Source organism: Melopsittacus undulatus, chromosome 3 (genome assembly GCF_012275295.1).
Source record: "Melopsittacus undulatus isolate bMelUnd1 chromosome 3, bMelUnd1.mat.Z, whole genome shotgun sequence".
NCBI classification, from domain to species: domain Eukaryota; kingdom Metazoa; phylum Chordata; class Aves; order Psittaciformes; family Psittaculidae; genus Melopsittacus; species Melopsittacus undulatus.
In genome coordinates, this window is record NC_047529.1 from 86059830 (window position 1) to 86087790 (window position 27961).

The 27961-nt window shown below is 38.7% G+C and overlaps 1 protein-coding gene across 2 annotated transcripts; it reads right to left on the reverse strand.

Annotated features, from left to right (window-relative positions):
• On the reverse strand, positions 1-26388 carry RNASET2 (ribonuclease T2). 2 transcript variants are annotated; one of them, XM_005148681.4, is made up of 10 exons: positions 26214-26388; positions 21883-21987; positions 19288-19354; positions 13431-13486; positions 12424-12481; positions 11540-11610; positions 7139-7252; positions 4874-4919; positions 4593-4667; positions 1-2381 (listed from the first exon to the last, which is right to left on the reverse strand). In XM_005148681.4, exons 2-10 carry the CDS (start codon positions 21969-21971, stop codon positions 2190-2192), a joined length of 768 nt encoding a protein of 255 aa, XP_005148738.3. In that variant the 5' UTR covers positions 21972-21987; positions 26214-26388; the 3' UTR covers positions 1-2189. The 2 variants fall into 2 exon arrangements, with proteins under 2 accessions (XP_005148738.3, XP_030904444.2); XM_031048584.2 differs by lacking the exon at positions 26214-26388 and adding an exon at positions 26009-26185.
• Between the last annotated feature and the right edge of the window lie 1573 nt (positions 26389-27961).

The window sequence follows — 27961 nt, forward strand, 5'->3', positions numbered from 1 at the left end:
CAGTCATACAGTGTTTTATTGCTGCTACTAATAAACTATGGCAAATTAAAACATTTAATGTGTAATAACATTGGCATAGTAAAGAGAATGTGGGTATGGCTTTATTAAGGCAAATGCAGTACCTCATGTACGTCCTTTTAAGCAGGACTTCAGAGTCTTGAGAGGTTATTTTTAGCCAGTCTTAACACTTATCAGTCATCTTTTACTCAGTTGCAGGTTGTTGTTCAGCATACTGCTGGCTTTGCTCTCTCCCTCCCTTCCTCTTTCTCATTTCAGATTATGCTAGTTTCTCCTCAAAGTTTTAAAACTTATCAGCTCACTCACATTTCTTGCATTTGAAAATTAGGTCATCTGCTTTGCTGCAGAAGATGAACTTTTCTGACTCTTGTCTGTACCCACTATTTGGCATGTGTCAGTTTTGAGCCTCACTGTGAAGTGTCTGTGTCTCTTCATTGTAAGGTACGTATTTGCAGCTGTTGGCTTTACTTAAATTAATGTATTACTCTTGAACTACAGAGAGCTCATACTGTATATTTTGTCTCCCTAAACACTGTTTGGCATTATAAAAGAAAATACAATTTATACTGCAATGAAAAAAAACAGGCTAGTGATTTCAGCTTTCATTAAGCATATGTTCGTGCAAGAACTAATGCTACCACTGCTTCCAATAACTAATGTTATTTACCAAGGCTTCCACTTCTGAGCTTTTCTTCCAACTGAAGAGCACCACGGAATTAAAACAATTACAGAAAACTCAACAATCACTCATGTGGCAGTACAGCACGTTGCTGTGGATTTAATGGGATTGTTTTTCTGCTGCACCTGCTGATCCAAGGTGGCAATATTTATAGTGAGATTTTGAGAAGTCTGCTGTTCTGTTTAAGGGCTGGGTTCAAAACCGAACTGATGAATTAAAAGCCCTGAGGAAGATGTTAATGAGACTGTCTCATGGTGGCTACCAAACTGTTTCCACTTCCCTCACTGCTGATTAGCTTAACAAGAAAGGATTTGGCACAGCTTTGAAAGGAAAAGGAGAGCAAAGGACTTCACAAAATGACAAAAAGAAAATAATTCCACAATACTGAAAAATAGCACAATTTTGATGAAAAAGTGAGTCTTCTTTAAAAGAACAATCAAATTTATGACATGAAATGTAAATTCATGTTCATTCTGACTTGTTTGCATTCTATGTAGTCCACCCCAAACCCATGCACCATTTCAGTACTATTTGAAAGAGTTAAGAGAATTTTGTACTTTTTACTGAAACCTTGTGGCATTTACTGATTCATTTATAAAAAGCTGTTTCTTGGAACAAAATGATAATGTGACAATCTCATTTGTCAATAAAAGTGCAGACACTCATATCTGTGTGGTAATGTTATATGTTCAAGTACAATGAAAAATTAACAACAATGTATTTGTAGGGCCTAACATTTTGTCCTATACTGGAAGTTCAGGACTCTATGGAGCTACTGTATGAAAATCAAACAAAGAATAGGTAAGGCTACTAATACAGTATTCCTGGGGTCCTTCAGGCAGAAGTGCCAAAACCTGGTGAATGTTATTTCATTCACTAAGAAGTTATGCAAAAATTGTCATCTTTGGTCCACTGTGATGAGGAAAGGCTCAATGTGCCTCAGGTGACACAGCCTCTGTTCAACACTTCTGGGAAGCAAATTTACACAATTTGCACAATTCCTGTCTGGAAAAGGACCCCCAGACGGCTCTCTCAGCTCTTTTTGTTTACAGTATTTTCTTCTCAAAATGAGAGAGACAAACATCCTTTCAAAACAAAGAATGACTTAATTTCCCTGACTCACTGCAAAAACCAGAAGTGCCTGAAGTGGTAGACTTAACTGAAAGTGAAACTAGTAAGTCACAGTTCTCTCTTGAACATTGATTCAAGCCATAAGCAAGCCAAAAAGTCCAAGCAAAGCTCTAAATCAGATTCTAGTCCCATCAATATCAGAGCCAAAATGCAACGCTTCAGCCTGTAACTGGCATTACAATGTGGACCATTCTCCTTTCATGGCAAAGGAATTGTGTTTTCCAGCAGAAATCTTCACAGTATGCCTGTGATATGGACAGGGCTTTGTAATATTGCTAAGTCAAGACTGCTTCCCAAGGTATAATGTTTTAAGGATTTGGGCTTTGTTACTACTGAAAAAGTTTCCCAAACTCTTATGGCTTCATTTATGATATTGAACTTGTGAAGGATAATATGTTGGGAGAGTATCACTGCAGACAGACAACTCCTCATTTCCAAGCTTCAAGTCAGCTGGCATTGGTTTGGATTCACCATTCTGTACTGTGCAGTTTCTCAGCTGCAGCTCTTTGGTGAAGCAGAATTCAATCTGACCAATTGTTTGTGCTTTTTCACCCTAGAAACAGGAAAGATGAGATCAGCTCGATAAGGAAAAGAAATAAATCAATTTTTCAGATATACTGACTTATCTATAGAATACAGTAGTGCTTATTTGTATATTTGCCACTTGAAAAATGTGAAGAAGACAGGTACCAGAAGCATTAACTTTCAACAGCTTATCATACATATTTGTCTTTAAGGAGCAAGCAGACACAGAAGCAAATTTCAACAACATAATTCAGTAACAGTTCAGGGAATCTGCCTAACTAGTAAGCCTCATTATGAAATGCTGTGATATAGAATATCTTAGCATTTACCAAATCTGCACTGTATACAGAAGCTGTTCACCTAATGATGAACCCTGGCTGAAGTCTGTGAATATGGAAGGGTATGTGCGACCTGAAAGCCACCTTCCAACAGCTGTTTCATAGGATAAGAATTAAGGCAAAGAAAATTCTCCAAAAAGGAGTAAATAAACTTGGTTCTGTTTTTATTGTGTTTTTTATTTTGGTTTGGTTTTGGCCTTTTTTATTATTGGGGATTTTATGTTTGGTTGGTTGCTTTGCTTCTTTTCTCCTTGCTGTTGCATTTGGGGTAGGGTTGTGATTTTTTTTTAAGAAACTTAGGAACACAGCAAGTGTGTAATGCATTTTAAACATCAAAGCACCTCCTCAACACAATTCAGGCATTGACAAGGCTGGAACTCTGAGAAGGCCTATCTTTAAGTAACTGGTGTGTACTTTTCCCTTTTTATTTACCATTAGCTTCTGAAATTTAGCACAGAAGACTCAAGCTGTAAATTACCTTCACATGACTTGAGCAGTATCCCAGTTGTACTAAAAGCAATGGCAGAACTACAGCAAACAGAACTAGACACTGGGGTTTGTTTTAGCTCTATTTCTTCAACATCAAGAGGTGGCTGAGTGTGCAACCCACATTAAACTCATATGCTTTCGTGTCTTAAAGTAACTTAAAAGTACATCTGAGTACAAAAACCTCAGAGCACTACTAAAGCAAATGAGCTGACAACACAGAAGCTATTAAATTCCAACAGCAACTCGATCTCGGCAAGTTTTCATATAATTGTTTTCTGTGTATGGGCAATAACTCTGACAAGTGTTTTGTTGTAAACCCCTTTTATCAAGCTGAGATAATAAGGAACCAATTGTAAGAGGGAAAACTATCTGGTGGGTTTGGTTGGTTTTTTTTTTTTCCCTTTTCAATAAAAGCAGTGTAACCTAGCTGGAAAAGGAAAGAAACAGTTATGCAGCCTACACACATAATTGTTCAGAATGCTATTTTGTTCCTTCAAAGGCTTTTTTAGGTCAGATACGGTGACTTGTATTTTACACTACAGCACGCTGTCTCTGCATACCACATTCTCTACTACATCATGATTCACAGTAAAATTGTTGGCAAGGAAAAGTAGAAAGAAATGGAAGTTCTAGACACCGTTGGCTCAAACAGAAAGACTATCGTCATCCTGCCTTTTTTGTACTTCTTTAGGTACAGGCTTTTGAGAACAGCCTCTGAGACAAGCCTCTGAGCTGCTTTATTTCTGAAGGATTTTGACCACTGAGGAACTTCTTCATGCAGAATGTGTGTTTAGCCCAGTGAAGGGAAGACTGCTGTTGACAGGCAGTACTCTGGTCAAGGCTGCCAGTACCCTGGTCAAGGCTCTTGCAATGGAGCAAGAGTTCCATTCAGCTCACTCTTGTTGGTTGTAGTATATGGCAATTAAGCTATAGCAGTAGTGCAACAACTACAGCAATATCTCTAATGTGGTGGGTACAGCATTCATGGAAGGGATGCTGGCTCAAATCTTTTAAGACAAACAGACCTTTAAAACCCAGTGCTCCCACTTTCTGGGTAAGTATACTAACAGCAAAGTTGCTAGGTAAAGAGTGGATGCTTGCACTAAAAATATTTCTGCATTAAGAAAAAGCTGTAGCAACAGTAACATAAGACGAAGTCAGTGGTGCCTGTATGTAAGCAATGTGATTTTATGAACTCAGCTCCAAGAATTAAGCAATATGTACCTGCAAAGAGCTGTATACACAAGTAACACCCAGACCTATGTTCCAACATATTGAAGAGTTTTCAATCTTTCTTTTACTTTTTGATAAGAAGCGCTCTTTGAAAAAATAAGTTGCTGGGTTTTCTTTGGCTGCTTTTTTGTTTGTTTTTCAGTTGGGGGGTGGTGTTGGGGAGTGCATGGGGTTTTTACCTCTTCTGGAGGAAGACACTGGATCTTTGGTGTTACACCATAAAATCTTGTAAGAGCTTCTTTTATGGCAGTCATCTGAAAAATCAAAAGCTTATATAAATTAATAAGTCACTAGCAGATCTTCCAACAGCTCATGAACTTAAGTTCACAAAAACATAAGTAAAGCACAACATTAAAGAACTATACAATTTTTAAAAGATTATTTATTCTCTAAAAATTGCTCGACTCCTGCTGAAAATAAGTATACACACGTTATTGTTTTATAAAAGACTGCTTCTTACCTCATAATATGAACTGCTTGGCTTTATCCCAGCTTTCAGGAGACAACTGAAACAAAGATGTAACATTTTTATCATGGCTCCTGTATGCAAACATAACTTCAAAATCATTAGGTAAACAGATAATCTTTGTGAGAATTTGGCAGGAATTACAGCAACAAGGAGCAAAGGAAGCTCTGCCAGGCCAAGGAAAGGTTCCCCTTTTTTGAAAGGCCACTTCCCATCCAACTTGGCAGGGTCAGGAAGAACCCTTTCCCCCACCTTAATCTGAGGAACTTGGAGAGGTGTCTTCAGACACAGGCACAGGAAAGGCAGTATTACTGTTATTTGCTGGACTTTCAGAATGCTCTGTTTAGTGCCAGGTAAGACATGCAGTTTAACTGCTTTGCTTCCCCTGCCTTGAGCAACACCCAGGTGCTCTGGTCATCAGGGAGGGACAGAGGCAGATCTGTGAGGCTGCTCTAGACACCCTCATGTTCTAAGACATGATGGGCTTGCTAGAGTGGGAGGCACACAGCACACTGGGAGAGGGACATGTGCATGGATCTGGATCAACATCAGGGCAGAAATGTTTCCTAATGAGTATGTTTTTTGAAGAGGAAAAGGTTGTTCACATTAGAGGAACAAGGTAACTCTCAAGAAACTTTAGCCTGTATATCCCTTCCTTTAGATTACTGAATCTAAATCTTCCTGAGGAAAGTCTGTACCTCCAGGGTGACAAGACTAAGGACCCAATAGGTGCTAAGTCTCTAAGTTCCAGCTTCTTCTGACAGGAGTAGGAGCGTTCAGCGTCTTGCAGAATTTAGTCCATGACCACTGATAATGCTCAACCCTTCCAAGGGCAGGTTCTGCCCAGGGAAAGTTTAACCCAGTTGAGCAAAGGCCTAGCTGTGTGGCATAGTAATTTTATTCTTATATAAGAAAGCCAATAAAATAGATGATGTTCTATTATTCTTCCAGAAGCCTGCATTATGTTCTCTTTTTAATAATTTGCTTTTTGGAAACAATCTTTTAATCACTAACATTATATTTTTTCATTGAAGTATAAATGAAGCAATGAGAACATTAGCCAACTTTATTCTTTCCAGTAAAGATTAAATTAATTATGCTCATTTTTACAATGGAAAATATGCTCTGAGCAATTAATTTCAACATGTTTCAGTCTCTATTCTTTTTTGGTGTTACACATGCTGATAGAGTCACACAATAAGCAACTGTGCCATCTGTAAAATGTTTAAGTCACACCATCACAGCTATTTAGATAATTGTCTTATCAGACATTATTAACAAAATGTCTAGAAAAATCTGATTAAGTTTTACAAGACGCCTACAAAAATGGTGGGGGGAGACCTATTTCCTTTGTACATATGCACAATGAATGAGACTTTGTTAGGAGATTGTGCTGTCAATGTCAGAATGTAAGCAGCATTTTTAGGATTAAAAAAAAAAAAGGTATGTTTCTCAATACAAAAGAATTTACTTATTTCCTCTCTCAGATAGTGTCACCTTACAGACAGAGAGAATTCATGGTCAACAAATCTGAGTCAAACATCCTCCTACCTATACCAAGCACTGATCAGGATAGGACTCTGGGCTGCTGGCATTCACCTGCAGCCAAAATGTGTATATACAGTGCTTGAACAAGCCACCCCATTCCCATTAAGATTTTCTATCTGGAATGCCCAGTGCTTTGGAACCATGAGGAGGAATCAGCCACTAGGAAAAGGCAAGAGTGTCACATTGGGGTTATCTGAAAAGATAGCATAGGGCTGCCTGCAGTGGCTGAACACCACTATTCAGGACATCCCACCTTGCTGTTAACTCTCTGCCTTTTACCCAAGGTGTTGTGATGATTTTGCCTGCAGCTTGTCCTTTCCTCTTAAGCAGAGCACTGTCTTTCCTAAAAAGAAACGTTTGAGCTTCAGTATGACTCAGAAGTTTGGAGGTTTTGTCACTTGATTTAGAAGTTTACTGGTACCATAGCTTTAGGTAGCAAGATACAGCCCATGCAGCTTCTCAGAATTTACTGGCTCACATTGTCTAAAATGATGCTGTGAAGAAAGATGCTGGCTTACTTAAGTCTGAAGTGACCAGAGAAATGCTTCTCAGAGTAGACAACCGCTCCTCTGAACTCCGGCACTAAAAATAATCCATGCTAATACTCGCTTCCCTTCTATCATCAGATTTTTAGACTTTTTTTTAGGCTAGACTTGAAACTTTTAGAAACTATTTGAAAGAAAAGGCAGATCACAGCCTTCACTTAAGTACCTGTTAAGATCAATATGATGGTAGAGTTCTAAGGCTTTACCAAAGTATTTCTTCTGAGAATTAAGGACCGGAAGTGTGGCTGCACAAGTGCCATGTTTCTCCCACTCATGTTTCCTATAGGAGAAAAGCAAAATTTAAATTTTAGAAAACATAACTTGCAGACATATTTGCTGTGCAAACTAGCCAATATGCTTATATCAAGTATCTAAAAGGCTGGATGCTGGAGGGGGAGTATTCATCAGGGACTGTACAGACAGGACAAGGGGTAATGGGTTTAAATTTAAATGGGAAGTTTAGGTTAGATATAAGGAAGAAGTTCTTTACTGTAAGGGTAGTGAGGCACTGGAATGGGTTGTCCAAGGAAGTTGTGAATGCTCCATCACTGGCAGTGTTCAAAGCCAGGTTGAACAGAACCCTGGCTGGCATGGTGTGAGGTGTCCCTGCCCATGGCAGGGGGGTTGGAACTAGATAATCTTAAGGTACATTCCAACCCTAACCATTCTATAATTTTAAGTTAGCCCAGTTTAGTTTTTTTTTAGCTGTCTCCTCTGAATCAGTTGGCTTTTTAAATAATTAAGTGAAGGAACTGATGAAGTAAATCATGTTCTTATGATACAAAGGTCTCTTGACGTATTACAAGGAGATGCTTGGAGGTCAGAATAGTAAGAATTTGCCTAGAAAATAAGTATTTCTAAGCTTTGTGTCAATTTTCATGGCATCTTTGATGTTAAATGTACTTGCAAAGCACTAAAAACTTTTCAGAACTAAAATCGCAGTGTCACTATTCCACCTTATTCTGGGTGGGGTGGAATACTGAAACTGCACAAGCTGCTAAGACAAGACTTGTTGCCTCAACTTCACTTTGGCCTGTGTCAGTATTTTCAAAGAACTGCTCTCAAATCTTCCTTCTATTCTGCTATCAAGTCTTCTAATACCAAGGAACAGAGTGAAAAAGAAAGTAATTTTTGTGATTTTATGGCAAACTCAAACGGGACAAATAATGGGGCAAAGTGTTGTGCCTGTCTTTTGAAGGCTTTCAGGAGTACTTATGTGTCCTTCTGTTTCCACAAAGAAGGCAGAGATACAGAGCCAAAGATCTGATGGTGTTCAAGAAGCACACTACTGCTAATCTCGAACTGCTTTGGAGTGGTTCGGTCCAGCTCGCACTGACCACAGGGCCCAGGTGATGGTGCTGTGGGGATGCCATGTGAAAATACACAGAGCTACCCACAGGCCGTGCCCATGCAACATCAGCTGCAGCAAGCCAAGAATACACCAGGTTCTTTTCATCAGTCCTGTGAGCTTCCAGAATTTTAAGCTACTTTAGAGTAGCTACAAAGCAATTACTAAAACTTTCAGACGACACTCTTGACAGCATCACTTAAATCTGGCTGCTGCACAGCCACGTGAGAAAAAAGATGATGCAGATACAGCCAATTCAGACCATTCATTGCAGGATATGAAATTTCACCTTCACCTCTTCCATTTACATGCAAATTCAAGTAGTTAGGAAATGAAACACCTGTAGGTACCAGGGAACAACATAACACAATCTGTTTATGAAATCAAAAGAATTAATGTCTCAATGTTATTCACTGTGACACATTATACTTCACTTAGACCACAATAAGACAAGGTAATTCTACTTGAGTCTCAGCTCACAGCTGGGTGGCATGTAGATACAGAACAAAGCTGCCTGCATTCATGAAGGCCACCCATCCTTCTGCACCTCTTGTACCCATGAGCTAGGATGTAGCACAGAGTACAGAAGCTAGCTGTCAAGAACTTTGCTGAACAATTTTACTTCCTTGTAGGATACCAGTACTTTGGCAGGCACACCACTAGACTGGCTTCTACTATATAAACTTTCTCCATCATTCTCTCTATGGTACTGCTAAGAATAAATGCTACACTTGCACACCTCAAATCTACAAATGAAGTTTCAGGAGTTGCAGAAATGCAGTGTTATGAAATTGGTACAACTCAGCTGTGTGAAAAGGAAGCTAAACCTCAGAGATTTTTCTTCCTGTTTGTACAACAAGGACAGAGTTCACCCAAATGCAGTCATGCAGATGTGATAAAGTCAGGATCATATAAGGATGGTCCAAGGATTACAGAAACCACCCAGCTTGAAGGCTGGCTTATTGTTAGGGTAGGAATAAAGAATTTCTGTAAATCACAACTGCAATTGCTGCCCATAAAATGTAGAAGATTAGGGATACCCAGCTGTCCTATAGGCTAAAACTGATTCCTTCTTCTGTATCATGTATATAAACTGATACTGAAGGGAATTCTCCTGGTCAAGAAAAGTTTATTTGGTAAAAAAAAAATACTATAAAAGAGATTGTTTTAGTTAAAATTTAAGATAACAAAGCACACCTAACCCTTTGTCCTGTATTAAGGCATTCTATCCTGTCCAGTTCAAACTCTTGGATGGCAATTGTCACAGTTTGTAAGTTAATAAGGGGAATGAAGATATGCATCTACTTTTACAGAACCACCTGCAGCCATCATAAAATCACCAGGAAGATTCCTTGCCTCCCCTTTCAAGCCAGGGCTACACTTACAGGTAAAGCTAGGAAGAAACATATCACATAATTATAGCAGTCTTGGGAAAACCCTGATGTGCTATGCTAAGATACTCAGTATCTATTTGCTTGTCACTGCTCGTGCTCTTTACTCAATTAAGATGCCTTTAGTCTACAATAATGAAAATTGTGATCAGTCAGTTTCAGATTCTTATTTCTGTTGTACTGGGATTTTTACACTAGAGTTTGGGGTGTTTTTTTTCTGTTAATCTTGAATAAAGTGTTTTAACTGAAGGAAGGCATATAGTGAGATTTTTACAGGCTTTTGGGCAGCTTAAAAGCTTGCATTTACAAAATCTGCAGTTACAGCTGCCAACTACAGTGCACTTGTCACCTTACTGAACAGGAGTGAACTACTCCATCAATCCAAAACAGCAGTTACAGTGTTGTAACTTGACTTCTGCTTTTATGACATTTCTAACTCTATTCTCAGGTATCAAAATAAGTGCTATTTGCTTACCTTGAACTGAAAGGGAAAAGGTTTTAATTGTATCTGTTCACACCTGCTGCCTACCAAATTCCTGTGTTAGCAAAATAAAGACTTGTATGTACCTGTTTTTTTGAAAACAGGTCAAGGCATGGGAGGTGCCAGATTTCCAACACATTTTTCTTATTCTAATTGCAGGAACAGATTGAGGTTGCATAAACTTGTGCTATCACAGAAAGAGGTAGTCCTGTTCTCCCTAGCACAGGGCAAGAACAGAGAAGTGGAGGGAGGAGATGTCCGCTTTTGACAGTTGCAAATTTAGGTTGTAATAAGACACTTGTAACACCAGTTTAAGACTCTGAGGACAAGTGTCTCCTAGCAGCTTCTGTAACGTAAGGCCAAGACTAAAGAGAGATGTACGTTCCCTTCAAAGCTTTTCCCTAGTAGCACAGAGAAGAAATGGTCATCCAATTCAAAGGAAAACTTATGGGCACTTGTAGTTGAGATGGCTTTAAATGCTGCTGCCTCTAGCTATCTGCTCTGCTTCTCAGCTGATATTACAGCTTTCACTGTAGAACTGGAAGAACAAATTGCAAACCCATATATTCGCTCATGTAGCTCATGGTTCAGCAAATTAACTTGAATGGTCATTGATTTTACTTTAAAATAATGCACTCAAACTAAAGCCTGTGCAAATACAAATACCACCCATACCACTCTTTGATCCAAGTGCCTGATTATTCAGAAGCAGAGATAAACATGGGGAAGGAAAACAGTTCCATTGTCAGGGGAGATAAAAGTTTCCTTCTCCCTTCCCCTGAACTAAGCAGGTTACCTCTAAATAAATTCCTGTATCTGATTATAGGCTGCTAGGAAAGTAAGTAAAAAGGGAGAATTCTGTAGAAAAGTAGCTAGGATGATCCAAAGAGTCCTATTTTCCTATTTCCTTCTCTGTGAGAAAGGCCAAAAGAAAACGTCTTTCAAGGCCAGCAACATAGCAAAGCTAGCTAAGAAAAGAGGCTTGGCAGCTAGCTATATCATCCCTGGAGCTACCATTATTCAGATTTAACATGTCAACAGCAGCTGCTTTTCCTCCCTGCCTGCAATGGGAGGAAACACGTTCCCTCTCTTTCACAAAGTTTCATTTCTCCAAAACCCCTGCCATAGCCCTCTTTTCAACAGCTGCATTTTGTAGGTGCTCTAACAAGAAAACACATTTATTTTGTAAAAGGGACTGACAAGACGCACTGCTTTCAGTGGCCTCCCAGACACTGCTTCTCAAGAACAAAGTCTCACCCAAAGATTTACTAACTCGGATGGACTTTTTTTTTTAAAATAATATCCAAAAATACTTTTTAAGTGGCTGCTTCTTTGTTTAATACTCACCAGAACTGGGTGCGATTCAGAGATGAATGAAGCACATCAGGCCAATAGTGTCTCATGTCTGACAAAATATCCTAAAAAATATCACAATTGATAAATGCACCTACAGTGTTGAGAAGCTATTTCTCATATAATCTACATACACTGACACATTTTCTAGAACTGATGTCTCATTTTTAACATCCCAAACTGAAACATTTACTTGCAGAAAAAGGAAAGATCTCTTCCCCCAATATTCTGAAAACGCTGTTGCTGGAGGCCACAAGTAGGTACAACTATCTAAATACTGGAACATACCAATACCAACACACTGCCCCAGTGTAAGATTTTCCTTCAACTTATCCCTGCTGCAGCTGTTCAGCCATACAGCTTTTCACATTTGTCAACATATGCCTCCTATCCCCATTTACAACACATCTGAATTAAATTTGGATTATTTTTCTTAATTAAAAAAGAATAAGGGACTAATGCCCTGGGAGAAAACACATAGAATACTGTAATCTGTACTCGTATTTGCTGTGTTCTGGCTTTACAGTAGAAAATGGAAGAGAGAACACTGACTGACTGTAACCTCTTTTTCACAGGTAATTTTTGCCACTGCAGATCCACCTCCTCTGTTCTCTAGATTTTTTTAAGGAGGATGTAGCTGAATGAGTCAAGCCTCATATCTGCAAAATAAAGTAGGAACAGCTGCTAATGATCACAAGCACTGCAACTTCAAACAGTAGCAGAAGTACCCAGTGAATCTGTGGAGTCCTTAAAAGACCATACCTCTCAGCAAACATTAAAAATTATACCCTCTAACCTACAGGTTTTGCATTTAGGATGTGCAAAAGTAACTGCACTCAGCTCTGCTTGGTGAGACTGCTTTTGTTTTAAATAAATACCTTAATCTCAGTGACATTGAAATGCCACGTCCTGTTACACTCTTCAGTTTTGTCAGGCCTAGGGAAGCAAAATAAAAGAGAAAAGATGTTTCCCAACTCGCTGACAGTAACTAGCAGCATTCTAGTCTGCATCATTAGCCTGAATTTTAAATATGCAGGATTATAGATAGAGATTTTCTTTAGAAATACAAGTACCCCATCAGCATCTACAGCGGTTTAGAAGTAAAAATTCAAGCCATTAATTATGGCCAAAACTCTTCCTCTCCATGCAGAGCTTTTCATTAGGCTGTTGAGTCCCTCTCCGTCTGTGTAGAAGTCTTACAGGAGTAAATTATATGGAAGGGTCTTGCACATGATGTAACTAATGACAATGACCTCCTCCAGGCACTGCACCAAGTGACAATTCTGCAAGTATCACCAAGACACTCACTGGAAATCTAGACATAATATTGCTCACCTTTCCAGGACCCATAGCTTAAACTCCTGTACTGATTTTTTACCTGTATTTGTCAGGAAACCCTTTGAATTTCTGCCACTGGCATCAATCCCCATGAGTTGATTCCTTTGAAGCAAATTAGTTTTGCCTGTACTTTTGTAATATTTGTGCTGAGTTAAGATACTTAAAGCCACAAGCAGTTACAAGACATCAACAAATTCTGTGTACTCATGGAAGGGGTGGGAGGGGAGAAGGGTGAAAAGAGAAACTATACTTCCCTTTCTGTTTGAGAATATTACTAATCTTGCAAGCAGATGTACAAATAAAACGTTCATGTGGCAAGAGGATTTCTGGAGCTCAGCAAGTCACAAGATACAAAAGTTTATTTCAGTTCTGTATCAAACCATGGGGTTTTGATTACTAACAAAATGAAGGCTTTTATTTCATGGAATCATAAAACCAAATAGATTAAGCCCTCAAAAAGAAATAAATATAAAAAGCACTCATCATGCAGGTACAAAACTTGACTTTTCCTTTCCAGGCTGAAATACAAACACTCTTATGATCATACCACAGTCCATGGATTGTCCAGTACTCTGGTGGGTGTTCACAATCATTAGCACTCATCTGTGGGAAAAAAAATACATAGTATTTGTTAGCTGTGGCCAATAGCTTAAAGGAAAATATAAAAGCTCTTTCACTGGTGGACCAAGGCTCTAATGAGACATGAGAACTGTTGCTTGTCCAAGTCAGGAACTGGTGAACTCCAGTTACTTGAAGCTGCCATGGATTGTGCCACTTAATAGAGATCAGCTGGCATTAAAGTTTTGAAGCAGATGAAGTGAAAGTCAGGGAGCATCCTGAACACACAGTGTAAAATGAAGACAAAGGACAGGTTCTGAAGTAACAGAAAGTAGCCCGATCAATGTTAAATGTATGGAGCTACATCTGTATGTATCATATTCCAGATGGCAGCTCTCTGTATTTTTATCATCATCAGATTTTTTCAAGGAGTCCAGAATCATTAAAATAAAAAACATCAAAATAAACTGTAATATTAGACAAGCATACAAACATCTTTAGCATCCAGTAGTTTTATTGTTTTATCAAAAGGGAAAAATGCATACAAGAGATTAAATAGGCTGCTTATTCCAGATAAAATAGTTAGAAAATAATTTGAAAATATTTTGACTTGAGGGGCAAGGAAATGGAGAAGAGGAAAGGTTATATACATTCATACAAAAATAAAAAGGACCCAGACAAACCTTTTGATAACACAGGAGAAACAGCCTACATATTAATTATTGTTTAGAGCAGAGTACATACTCCTGAACAATACAAAACAAATCCATATTCACATATCACAATATCTTCCCTGCTTATTGTAATGGTTGCACTTGACAATCTTCAAGGTCCTTTCCAAACCAGAGTTGCTTCTATGATTCTATTCTGCTTAGTAATGTAGGCTTTTTTTTTTTTTAAATAAACACTATTCATGATTAAATAACAACCTTCTCAGATTTTCGTTCCCTATACTAATAGCTTTTCTTTCTGGCTCTACATCCTGCCTTAATTATGCCACAATGCCTTTTATGGATGCCAAAGCAAGAGCAGAGTGTAGAGAAGAGCAGAGAAGCCTGTAATTTCACTAATTGCTTTCCACATGCCACAAGCCAGTGGCAGCTAAATTGTGAGCTCTGTAAGTCTTTCTTGATCTGTGTCCATTTCCTTCCTCTCCTTTCTTGCCACCAATAACTGAAGCAATTAAACCCAGCAACAGCTTTTTTTTTCCAGAATGGAGTATTTTTCAACAAATATACATTTTAAGTGCTTCAACATCTCTCCTGTCAAGGCACAAGCTTTGTGGAGCTGAGAGTTCAGCTACCTAGCCCAAAATACAGCCAGTTAATACCACCAGCTAATGCATCATCCCCTGAAAAAAAAAAAAACAAACCAAACCCAAGCAACCAACTAACAACTAACCAGATTGCTCAAGTAAGGATGGTAACAAGAACAGTGCAATTGTGTTCCTTATTCAACCTTTAACAGCAGTTCTCAGACATACTAGAGGAAAGCCCAGAGTATTTTAAATTTGGAATCAGTTCTCCCCTACCACAGCACTAACCTTATCAGCAGTTTCTTCTACACATTTCATCAGGCTCTCAGTGTTAACACTGTATGCTGGCAGAACTGTGAGATCAGTGCAATGTACAGTGCACTAGTTCAGAGTCTGCATGCTTTTCTGGCTTCATTCATCCTCCTTTTTAATTCCAGCCACAGCATTTATCCGTTGTTCATTTTAAATCAATATCATGAAATCAACAAATGCTAATCTGAGAAGCTGGGTACCGCTGCTGCTTCTGCAAAAAACACTTCTTGTCAGCCTTCCCATTTATCATATACTGATTGCCGAAGGATTAATTCAACCTCAGGCAAGCACTGACTTCAAACAGTTAACTAATTAATATTTTCAAGTAGACACTGGACCACAGAAAGCCTTCTATCTCTAGATTAATTTGAAAAAGGAACATTGCTTTCTCCTGGTTTAAAGCAATCTGATAATCAAGCAAATACAAATTAACCATACATGGCATATAACATGAAGAAAAGTGCCAAAGAGCCTCTACAGCACCTGCCATGTTGAAAGGGAGTGCTGAAGAGAGATTATCGTGTTTGTAACAGCAAGACACAGGACAAACAGTGGCTGCCAGAATTATGGAGACTGTTTTTACCTCCAAAATGGCAAGAAGTGAAACACCATCAAACTGTTACGGAATTGCTACCTGTAGAGCTGCCCAAATTACAAATCCCTCAGTACAGCAGCTTGTACATAGGAGAGGGTAGTGCTACTGGATCACATGAAGACACCCCAAGTTTAAATAAAAAGTCAGCTTCTGGAAAGTGATATATTTAATCCTGATCTCCTTTTCAACCACCCTGCTTAAGAGGGCCATCTCTCTAACTAAGATCAATTTTAAGTGCTATTTTGGGATGAAACATCACAACTGCTATGAAAAATTTTTGCTTTTGAAACTCTGGAGAAAGTTCCCTCCCCAAATAGCATGTGATTATTCCCTTTCCTCCTTCCCCTCACCCCCTGGCATAAAACCAATCAATGAATAAACCAAATTTATAAGGTTAGTGAAAAAACTTTGGAAGAGTGAAATAAAACAAATTTATTTCTTGGTGAACACCTCCTTAGCACGAGCTGGTAAGCTAAAGTCTTTCATGTGTTTATTGTTACAGAAGACAAAGGCCCACAAAAAAATCTAAACCAGACCTTATTTACAGAGACACATGAGGCATAGATTAAGAGTTCTCTTACAAGTTACATGGGCATTTCTGAAAAAAAAAAAAAAAAAAAAACAAACCAAAACTTTACTTTGTTCCAAAATAGCATATGTCAAAAGCTGAACTCATTTGACACACCTGGCTCAATACACAAATTAAGAAATAAAGGTATCCCTTTATCTAAGGCACTCTATGGTCTAATGCTAGATGTGACTACTTCTATTTAAAAAGTAACAAAAAAGAAATAGTGTTTCAGCCTTTGCTGTAAAATATTGACAAAGACTGAACTCTGATTTTTTAAAATCTCATATTTAATTAAAAAAATAAAAAATAATAATTTCATTTGCTACTTAATACTACAAACTTGAATTCAGGATGTTCTGTTCACCAGCCTATTCTGTTGTCTTTTCTTTTACTCTTTCATTTGATCAGCGTATGCATGCAGTCAAAGGCAGATGACAGCAAGGTTTAGTACCCATTTCTTTATCATCCTGCCCATTCTCAACAGAGGAGGAAATTAATAGCCTATAAACTTGCACTGGCCTCTCCCTATTTCACAAGGAAATGCCCACAGAAGATTGTTCTCTTTTTGCAATCTTCAAGATGCAAAAGCTGCAATAATATTTCCCTTCTTAAGTTCCTGAATTAAATATCTTCACAACTCCATATAAAGGGAGTGGAAAAGTCCCTCTTCTTGCCCTTGAGTTGCTCCTGTTTCCACCTAACAGGACTAACATTAATTTGTGACCAGAAAGTTTAAGTGTGACATGAGTTAGTCACATGAAGTTCAATAAATTGCACCACAGGCACATTTTATTAAGGGAACATTAAAATCATAATTACTTGAGGTCATCTTGAGAATTTAGTTTGGATATCTCTGTTGAAGCTATAGTCACTTTAGGTTAATTATATGGTACTGGAATTTCCAATCACACAATAAGGAAGAATCTCTCTCTCTCTCCTTCACTCTTTCACTGCAGCAGTCTGTAGTTAAATCCCTGGGTTATTAGGGCTTCCATGATACTATTTTAATAGGTTAGTTTAGAAGATATGATTACAAAACAATTTTCAGTTTAATTGTGCTGGTCACAGTATTAAAAAGCACCATCTGTACTCAGATTAAAACACAGGAAGACCTGGCTGATGTATATTCTCAAATTTCTGGTGTGCCACTTAAGAAAGGTCTTCAAAAGCCTGAAAAACTTGGTGAGATATGCAAAACAGCTAGGAATGAAAAGACAGATCATCCACACACCCATCAAGAACACAGTATGTAGCAAAGTAGTCTAATTAGTACTTGCACAAAGTAGCCTCTGTCTTTCACATAAATGATACAATGAGTTCTGTGGTTTCCTTCACCCAGCTATTTTTCCTTTCAATATCATGTCAACAGTTTTAAATTGAAGAATGACATTAAAAATATTTCCAACCTGAAATAACAGCAATCATATGCAGATATACTGAACATAAGGAATAATTTATGTACTTAAGAAAAAGCCCACAGCTGAATTTAGGAATCTCCCTTACATTAACATTGGCAAAGAGAAAGCTGTTGCGTGAGTATGGTTGAGATTCTGTTTCTCCACATGACTCACTGATGGGAAACTGAGCAGAAAGTCACTCCTTCAAAACGCTTCTGTCTGCCTCTTACTACAGAAGATCATGAGGAATGAGCAAAGTGTAAAAAAAGAGTACATTTTCTGATGCTTAATGTCTTAAATTATTCATTGCAATTTCACTGGGAAGTTATAAAGGTATTCATTGGTTCATGGCACTACCCTGGAAGTAAGAGTAGCAGCCAGCATAAATACACAGTGGGAAAAATGGTTGGTAGGGTTTGGGGTTTTTTTGGTTGGTTTGTTTGGGGTTTTTTTTTGTTTCTTTGGGATTTTTATTATTTATTACTATTCATGTAAGCAAGGGTTTGCACTGCTACAGACTCTGAATGCCCACTCATGCCAGGCACTACAAATTCCCAAACACTAGCATCTCTGGTTGAAGTCAGTAAGTGATATTTACTCAGCAGAAAATCACACAAATTGTAGCAAATCTGCCCTTACTCCCCCTCGAAAACAGGTAAACAAACAAATGACAGAACAGTAGCCACTCCTTGGTGTCAGTTAGTCATGCACATGTGAGGTTTGCTATTGTTACTTCCCTCTATATTTAACTAATGTTAAATACATCTAGTTTTCCTCAGAAACTTCGTCAGTATGTGGATTTTATTGCTACTACTTTTATACATATTGCCAGAAATAGGAATCAGAGAAATAAAAAAGCACCTAAAGTACAAAAAAATTAAGACTCTAAATATTGCAATAAATAAACCTAAGTCTCCCAGAATTTGGAACTTTTTGGCCCCAGAGATTTTAGCATGAAACTGAAGTTTCTTTATTATCTTTATGGTTCTTCATCCCTGTGTCAGTAGACCTGATCACACTTCCACTTTGAAGTATAGCGTATTTTTAACTTAGCTGTGTGAAAAGAGGCCTTTAAGTATTTCCAGCATAGGAAAAATGTTCTACTTAACAGATTGCAGTAGGTATTTAACAGCAAAAGGGACATAAGTCGTTCACCTTTTAGCTGTGCTTCTGATAGACATATATTGGAAGGTTAAGGTCTTTTTTGGGTCCCATCCCTAAAATACAGAAATGCTCAGACACCCCTGCATAACTGCTTTATAGCTCTCTTTTTTCTGAGTCCATATTGAGTGACTTATTAAAATGCTGAAGCCAACATTACAAAACTTTGTTGTGCAGCAGACAGTTCAAGTATAGACTTCAGTCAGACAAGGCAGGCAAGTCTTCTTACAGAGCCTAGTCAAAATCTAGGATTGAGTTTACGATTAACAAAACATCTCAAAATGTGTAACAAACAATTAAGGCTTAGTGTACAGTATATAACCTACACTGACTACTGTATCTGCATCACTCCACAATCCTGCCTTGTTTACTGCTACTCTGGAATGCAGAGGAAGTAGCAAAAGGTGCACCAAGATCAGTAAAGCCTTTATAAAGATACAGGGCATAATCAAGATAAAATGCTTGACAAGCTTTGTTCACTGTGTTTTCAAGCATTGATTGTCCAAGGCTAAATATCTGCCACGATAAAAAGAGAACAAAACACAGAAATCTCACCTTACATACAGTCACTGGCCAATGATGAGCAAGATACAGTTTCTTCCAGGTATGAGGGTGGTTGTCACTGGAGAAAGACAGGCAAATCAATTTTTTCTCAAGCATTTTAAGAAAAGCAACACCTTCAGCCAGCAGCACAATGATTACTAGTGTAATGCATTGATTTTAGAGCTGGTTGTTGCTTATAACTGCTATTGCACTACTTGAGGACTACAAACACAGCAGGAACAAACTAACAAACACACAGAAACAACTTGGAAACCTGCTAATACCCCTCCATTGCTAAACAAATTCTATTCCTATTTCCATATGCTTTAGATTTCTTAAAATACAGAATAAATATGTTGTTCTGGTTTATATTTAGGAGAGTGCTTACTGGCAAGATTTACAACAACAATTAAAAAAAGGAATATATCTTTATTTAGGGTGCTAAGAATCATCTAATTCTTATTGATGGGTATCTTAGCTGAGAAGGCAGTATACAACATTGGAACTTTAACTACTCTTCTAAAACAGAAAGACTACAAACAACCACAGATAAGGTAGCTGACACAGCAGGAGGTGCAATCTGATCTGCAAGTAGTTCCAATCTTTTAGAATAAACCCAAACAAAAAACCCAAACAAAACCAGAAGAAAAGTAAAAAACCTATCTAAAAATGCGGAATTTATAATTTCATGGGCATTTAATTCTAACACTACATTTTCAAAATGCTTAATATGAATTTTAAGCTGAATCAAATTTATTCAATAAATAATCAAACTGTGACACTCTGAAGGTTACTTAAAGAAGAACTGAGGAAGGAATATCCCATATTTTACGAAAGTACTTGTGTTTCAAAGCCTTTTACAATAAAGGGATCTATAACTCACAAGGGCACCAGTACTATCTTATTCTTATACAGATGGAGGAAAAAATAAAAATGCTTAAAAATTTTGTTCAAAAAGTGTCGGAAGCCTATGTCTTTGCCAGTTTTACAGAGGCATTTTCCAACAGTTTTGAGCAGACATACTAACAAGGAGATAAAAAACCTGTTGCTTCAGACACTACAGCTGACATAATTAGCTATTAAGTAACCACACTGAGCAATTAAATAGAACAGCAAGTGGGAAAACCAACAAAAACAGAACTCTAAATTATTTTGCCATCTGACAGCACTGTGTGCAGTACTGTAAAAATAAATTTATATATTCTCTAGAAGTTATTAGGTACTTGTCCATCATTAATGCTTGCCAGAGATTATATATAAATAAATGAGACAGCTAATCCCTCTCAACCTGAGGAAGTAGGGATGCTCCCATGTTTTATCACTTCTCATTTTTTCCCCTGGTTTTGCTAGTTTGCAATGTCAACCTTTTTCTCTTAAGCATTCAAATATAACTGGTTTTTAAATAATTTAACAGAATAGCTCTGGAACAATCAGGCCACAGTGAAAATTATTAACACTTCCAACTGGTCTTCACTGCTACTGTGGAAACCTGAATAGAAGAATTCTCCAATACTGTAGAACAGTTAAGGTTCCTTGCTTGAAAATCAGTAGAAAAAAGGCTTAGGAAAATACAATTTTTCATCTGTATTTGAAAAAGCAGCTGAGCTTCTGTGATGGCAATCATGTCAAAACAAGTTCTCCTAGACAGTTTCTAGCTAAAGATAGGTGAGAAAATTTTGGTTATTAAATAGAGCAAGTTTTAGACACTTAAGCGCTTAACTGGAATCCAAGGAAAGCCTTGGATTTAATACCTCTCCAGCTTCAGGGATACCTCCCATCTTTTTGGCCTGTTATCCTGCTCTGTGTAGTTCAGCACTGTGCTTCTGCCATCAAGATGGCCAAGCCATGGCCCAGGTCCTGGGGATTCAGGAGACCTCAGCACAGTGCCTAAGCTACCAACATGTTATATGAAGTGCTCACTAAACTGAGCACCCTTAACCCCTCTCTTGCCAAAACATTGAAAGGAAAGAGTAAAATTTATTTCCTAATTGAATGCAATAGAAATTTGAGCTTTTACCACAGAAGAGTGTGATCTGGGGCAAGGTTTCCCCATAGACCATTGGTATTCAAGCTCAGATTTTGCCAAGTGCAACAACCACCAAAAGGCTGCCTGTCCCTGTAACAGCCTCAGCTGGGATGCTGTATGAAAAGGAATGTAAAATCATTAGAATAAAGAAAATAGCAAGAGAAGGGAGGAGAGATATTAAAAAAATATACAGTGTAAGAGTTGGTACAATTCAGGCCATACGGACGATTCCGGTTTTTTGTTATAGGTCATAAAATTATTTCTGATTTTTGGCATTGCTACCTCAGAAGTCTAAATGGTTCATTTGAAGCAGGATTGCAAAGGTTTTAAGTGCAATGAATGACTTATGTTTCTTTCCTTTTTTTATGCTGACACATTAACAAATGTAAAGCTTTTCTCAGGCATGACCCCTACTCCTCCAGTTAATGCAGATGCCTCATTTTACCAGTCCCCTAAGGGCAGAATAACACAGCAATAATAGCACATAAAATAATAAAATTTCCACTTATTAGAAGTTAAAACTGTTTTACTCTGCACTTAAGTAAGAACTGTCAGAGATTCTAATTTATAGTAAAATTTACCTTTGAGTGAATTTATCTGAAGTACACCAACCACATAATGCCACAGAAAACCAGCCCAGAACCCAGCAGTGCAGCTTTGCAGGCTTCATTTTGTTAATCAAAGAGCTGAAAAAAACATGTTAAAAGAAGAAACATGTTATTTATCCAAAGTACTAAATTACAAGCGTTGAAATGCAAAATCCCACAGCTATCTCAGAAACAGCATATACTACCAACACTACAGTAGATTTACAACCACATATAAAGTGAGGATCTCTTTCAAGGCTCTGCCCAATTTCCTGTATGTATGCCAATTTTTATAATCTAATGGAATCAATGACAAGATCACGGTTTCATTTTTTTTTTCTTTACTTGTACACAGTCCCAACAGAACCACTTTTCAATAAATAATGCAAGACTCTGCTTGTGGTCAGTTCAAATGCATCAAACGGTTCATTTTGAACTCTGAACTTAACATTCACGTTTGCTTGACCTAGGATGGTATTAGCCACCTGCTGGAAGTCAAGTATGATGTCCAAGGATGAAATTCTCTCTATGTATCAGTCAACTACTGAACTGACGTTAAAAAATAAAAAGGCACTGCTAAAACCAGATTAGTTTCTGTTCTTGTTATAAACCTGAGACAGTCCCTACAAAACCATGCACAACCTGCCTACGACCTCATGAACTTTAGAAATCAGGAAGGGAAAAAAACCCACCAAATCAAGTTAATTTTCACCAACAGTATGACTTTCACTGGGCACAGGTCAAAATAAAACCAGCTGCCTCCTCTGCCCACCAGCCATTTTACAGCATTTCAAGTGCTACTTCCTGGATGTTACGAATAGATGTACATGTGTGTATTTACATATAATTATTAACGCTTCACCAAGCCTACTTTCCAACTTTCTCATTTTGAGAACCCTAAAAAAAGCACTATAAGACACTGTGTGTAAACCTATCTACCCCTTTTAAGGCCACTCACTAAGCAAGTCATGTCCTTTTCTTTGTGAAGGTTTTAAAATTAGCTATTTTCTGTAGCAGCCCAGGAAAGCCCGTTCTGACACCAACAAAGACATTGCTGATTCGGCCATTAAGGCTAACTTTAGGAAATTCAGTGTAATTCTGACTCACAACTCATTGAAACAAGAGTTCATTCTCCCCACCGCTACTGTGGGGCTCTGCACCCAGCTTTCAAACCTTCCCTGAAACACTACCCTGAAGGTCTGCAAACACTGTCCAGACCTGACCTGCAAGAGAGGCAGCCTCCCAGCTTGCAGAATGTGCCCAGACCTCAAAATCATGGCTTGGGCAACAGCTATAGCAGTTAACCAGCTAGATTTATCACAAGGTTTTGGTAAACTATGAAGAAATTACTGCCAATAAGATAGCAATCTATTTCATACATTAATGTCTCTCTAATTCATAATGATATATTATCAAGATAAAAGGCTTGGGCTCATAGAAGGTATTACCAGATAAATATTAGTTGGCAACTGTTGATTTTCTGATTTAGGTTGTTAAAAAATAATAAAAAAATGGTGTGTGCTACTTGTGTACAAAAGCACTCAATAACATAGAACTAATGTTTTCCAAAAGCTACCTAAACCAAGATGTACACCTTGTAGTGAAATTGGTATATTCACATAATGTACACATAAACCAGCAAATAAGTAATTATCTGCTGGGTATCCAATTCCCCGAAGAGTTCTGCATTTAAAGTGATTTCAAGTCTTATCACTTGAACAGCAGCAATTGATAAGGTGGGGTTCAGCCTTACACACCTGTTTATGATTTCATCTACTGTCATTTTCAACTCATAACCACTTTATTTTTCTGCATGATAAACTCCCTACCCAAGACAAAACACTGAGAGATGTAAGGAGTTTTTATGCAATATTCTGCCCTACCTATAATGAGAACATTTCTTGGAAGAGCAGAAAGTAACATTTTAAAGACTATGTCGCATACCATTGCCAAAAACAACTGCACTGTACAAGGGTGTGAAAAAAAAACATTTTAAGGAAGTAGATTATGGTAGAAAAATAAGCCAGCAAGCATTATGGCATTTCTTTTGCAAACTGTTATGACTTAAGTTGGCAGGCATAAAGAAACATTTTTTTTCCCAGTGACTTACTTGCCAAAAAGCATCAAAGCAATTATCTCCCTTTCTAGAACTCTTACATGTGATCAAATACAGACCAGGCACAGAGTGGGGCTTAAAAAAATGCTGCTATCAGAACAGTGGAATGTATTGATTTATTCTGCATATTGCTCTGCTCCCTGGAACCAGAATATAGGGCCAATTGCAACAGTAAGCAGATCTGAAAGCCCTGATCTGTAACTTTTGTATAACAATTCACTTTCTTTTTCCACTGATAAACAATACATAAACTCTTTCTAGGGCTTTCACCTGGAAGATAATATTGCAGCTATCATGACGCTATCATGATTTACTCAAGCTGAGTTTGGTTTTGACTGTGACATTGATGGTGGGAGAAGTGTGTCAATCTCACCTGGAAAGCACACAAATGATGCTCATTTGAAGAAATACATATCCAAATTAAAACTGTATTAACAACTAAGATGTAAGAAGCACATCCAATTTTAGCACAGATTTCTTGTTTACTAAAAATTACACTGGATTACTAATTCTACAAATACAAGAAAGATTAACAGATCTTACACCAGTTCTACTGTAATAGGATGAAATGGGAATTTCATATTACTAAAGTTAAGTTATAAAAAAAGTCACAATGTTCCAAACGACTTCATAACAAACAGAACATTTCAAAATGAAACATGTACACATATATAAAATCATTATTTGAAAATAGGCTATCAATGCATTTTCACTGTAGGTGAAATTCATAGCATTGGGATGACTCTTGGTTTACTGTACCTGGACATGAATGCATAACGCTTGTGTGAGTGTTTGCAACCAAATCAGGACAAGGTAGCTATGTCAGCATTGTTCAATGCTGGTATCAAAATTACCTGCACAAGCTTACCAAGGTATCAAGGACTTGGGAGAACTTGCAACAAATAGTGATGCAATCTTTTCTGAACATTTACTATTGTTTGAATTCTAATAGATTATCTTGAGGCTGCTGACACAGCACCTGCTTCTTTTGGACACTACCAATTAGTATACCTGTATTCTACTCCCTTTTTTTTTCTTTCAACATCTAGCTTGACTAATAAACCCCATATTTATACAGAATTTCCTGACTTACAGTTTAGTTCTGGCATACAGACTCAGAACAGAGAAGGGGCTGTAGAAGAGCACTTAAGCATTAGCAAGAGAACTCTCATGGCATAGCACACACACAGCTGACTGTCCTGAGATGAGAATTAGGACAGTTAGCGTGGCATCTAAAACCACAAAAACGATCACCCAAGATTTTGGCATGATGTCAAACAAGGTAGCACACACTACCTCTGAAAAAAAAAAAAGATTTGACAGCCAAGTCACAAAGCTGAATGCCAGAAACATTAATTTAAAACAACGCTCTTATCCCCCGCAACTTTAACCTCTACACTCCCAGCTATCCATGCATCCCAAGCCCGAGTGCTCGCCTAAGTAACTACAAAAAGCACTTTAAATGTTTCTCAGGTGCAACACTCACGTCCCCTGACACAGCGAGCTTTTCAGCAGACCTTTCTCACTACTTCTCTAACAAAGCACAGTTCAAAACAGAACTGGTGCCGCAGTGGTCTGAGGGCGAGCTTGGCATGAGCTCGGTGCTGTGCTCAGCCCTTCCGTGGGCTCCCTGGGGAGTCTTGAGAAAGCAGCACCTTGCTTTTCTCACACACAAACACGCTGCTCTACTTTTGGCACAGTGTTTTAACTTCATGATAAAGTTCTTGCTCCAGCTAAACAATCATCCCATTTTATTACAAAGGTATTTTCATTAACTGTAAAGAATGCAAACCAGCATAGAACCAGAAAAGAGGATGCTTGCAAGTGCCGGAAAGGTGCCAAAGCTGGTGATACATATACAAAGTTATGAGAAGAGTTTTCCCAACTCTGGGAAATACTTCGATGTTTTTGACTGACTTCTGACTTACTTAACAGGAAATTTAAGGCATAAGAAATGAAACTTAATACGACTTGAGTCCTTCCAGACCTTCAGTCCCACCTCACCTCGAGCAAGTCAGCGATCTCACCGGGAGGCAACAAGCAGAAATGCTCAGACACACAGTGGGCGACCGAGCGTTCCCTGCTCCCTGCCCGGCTGCTGCCAGCGTAGTGCAGCCACAGGCAGAGCAGGAGTTGGGAGCAGAATGCTGCGGCGACACTGGAACAAGGACGCTTTCGAGTCCGCCCTGCCCTGGACCCCACTCCTCACCTCAGCTCCCGCTGCTTGGCCCTGCCAGGACCCGCTCCCCGCGGCCTAGGCCTCTCTCCAGAGCCCCGCGCAGCACCCTGTACGGAGATGTCTGCTCTTACTCCGCAGAACCCCCACACAGGCGCTGACTGCCGGCGGGGAACGGGGCGAGGGCAGCGCTGTGACCTAGCCAGCACCGCAGGCCCGGCCCCTCCGCAAGGCCGCACGGGAGGAGCCCCGCCTCCAGCGGCGGCCTGCCGGTGTGTTCCGGGGTGATGGGCGATCGGGAGCGGTCTCTAGGGTACCCTGGCCCGGGACCCGAGGATCTCTTAGGTTTCCTTGCAGCTAGGCCGCACTGGAGCCGGGCGCCCCGGGGAGCCTCTGTGCGTCGGGTCACCGTGGAGGAGAGCATTTACATGCGTGGTTTTAGTCCTAACGTTTTGGTTGGTTTCCCTTTAGCATATTCTAGGTTTAATTATTTGGATATCCTACCAAAAATCTGTGCAGTGCAAAGGTGTTCTGGAGTGCAGTGAGGATGCTTCATGTTCTTAAGTAGTATACTTAAATAGCAAATAGACTGTAGATTAAAGCAAGCCCAGTAAGGGATACAGAGGAATGCTGACATACAGGTCTGTGATGTACTTCTCCAAAATAATGAGGGAAGTTTGAAATGCTAACAGTCACATTTGTAAACAATAGGAAGCTTCTGAGGATGAAGGAACCCAAAGGGATGAGTCATACATATCTCAGGCTGGACTTCATTCAGTGTTTTCTCAGTGCTATGGTAAACCAGGGAACATATTCCAACCCCTCTTTGCTGGTGCATGAATCATAAATACAAAGCATGATTATTAATTACGATTGTATGGCTTTAGACTAGGGGAGGTATGTCATCACCACCCTCCATTAACACTGTTGTGAAATATGTAGGCAGATTTACTTCCACAAGCAAAATAACATTTGTTTGGAACAGATTAATTACAGTCTGTATAATAAGGCCTTTGTTCAAAGTTACAGTATTATTCACTTGTAAAACCTGTTACTTATATTTACACATTTACACGGTAAGAAAGATGATGAGATGAATCTAATATCTGCCCACCTTTCTGTGGAAAAATGAAAATGTCGTGCTGGATGGAATGAGTGATCCATCTGCTGTTGTTTCTGACAGTGTCTGAGAGGTATCAAAAGTTTCAGAATTGTTGCTGAAGAGCTGAAAATAGTGACGCTTTCCAGACCCTTGTATTCAGTACTGCTCCTCCTCCTTCTGCTGAGGGCATCCCTGCTCCATCTAGCACTGCAGTCATTGGCACTACCCATGGAGAGTCAGTAGACATGGGCACCGAGTTGTTCTTTAAGCCTCAGATTTTGTCTTCGCCTACAAACTAGGGATGAAAAAAGTGGGCTGTACTGCACGTGCAGTCTATCTGGGGAGGTCTTGTGCTTCAGTTTGTGAAGACCAATCTTGTTGTGAAGACCAATAGGGATTTGCACTCTGGAGCTGCCAAACTAACACTTTGCACTTTGGTGAAAACTAAGCCCATGCACAAGTTTTCTATTAAGGTGGTTTTAAAGAGACATCCAAAGCTACTCTAAAACACTGTAGGCTCATGTGGTATTGGGACAAGGAAGCTGTATTTTTATGTTGTGATATCATTACAAAATAGTGAATGTTAATAGAGGCTATTATTAAAGAGAATGATTTTGAGGCATACAATAAAGGTAGAGCTACATTGACTATCTCCTTAAGACCTACCATTTAATATTTA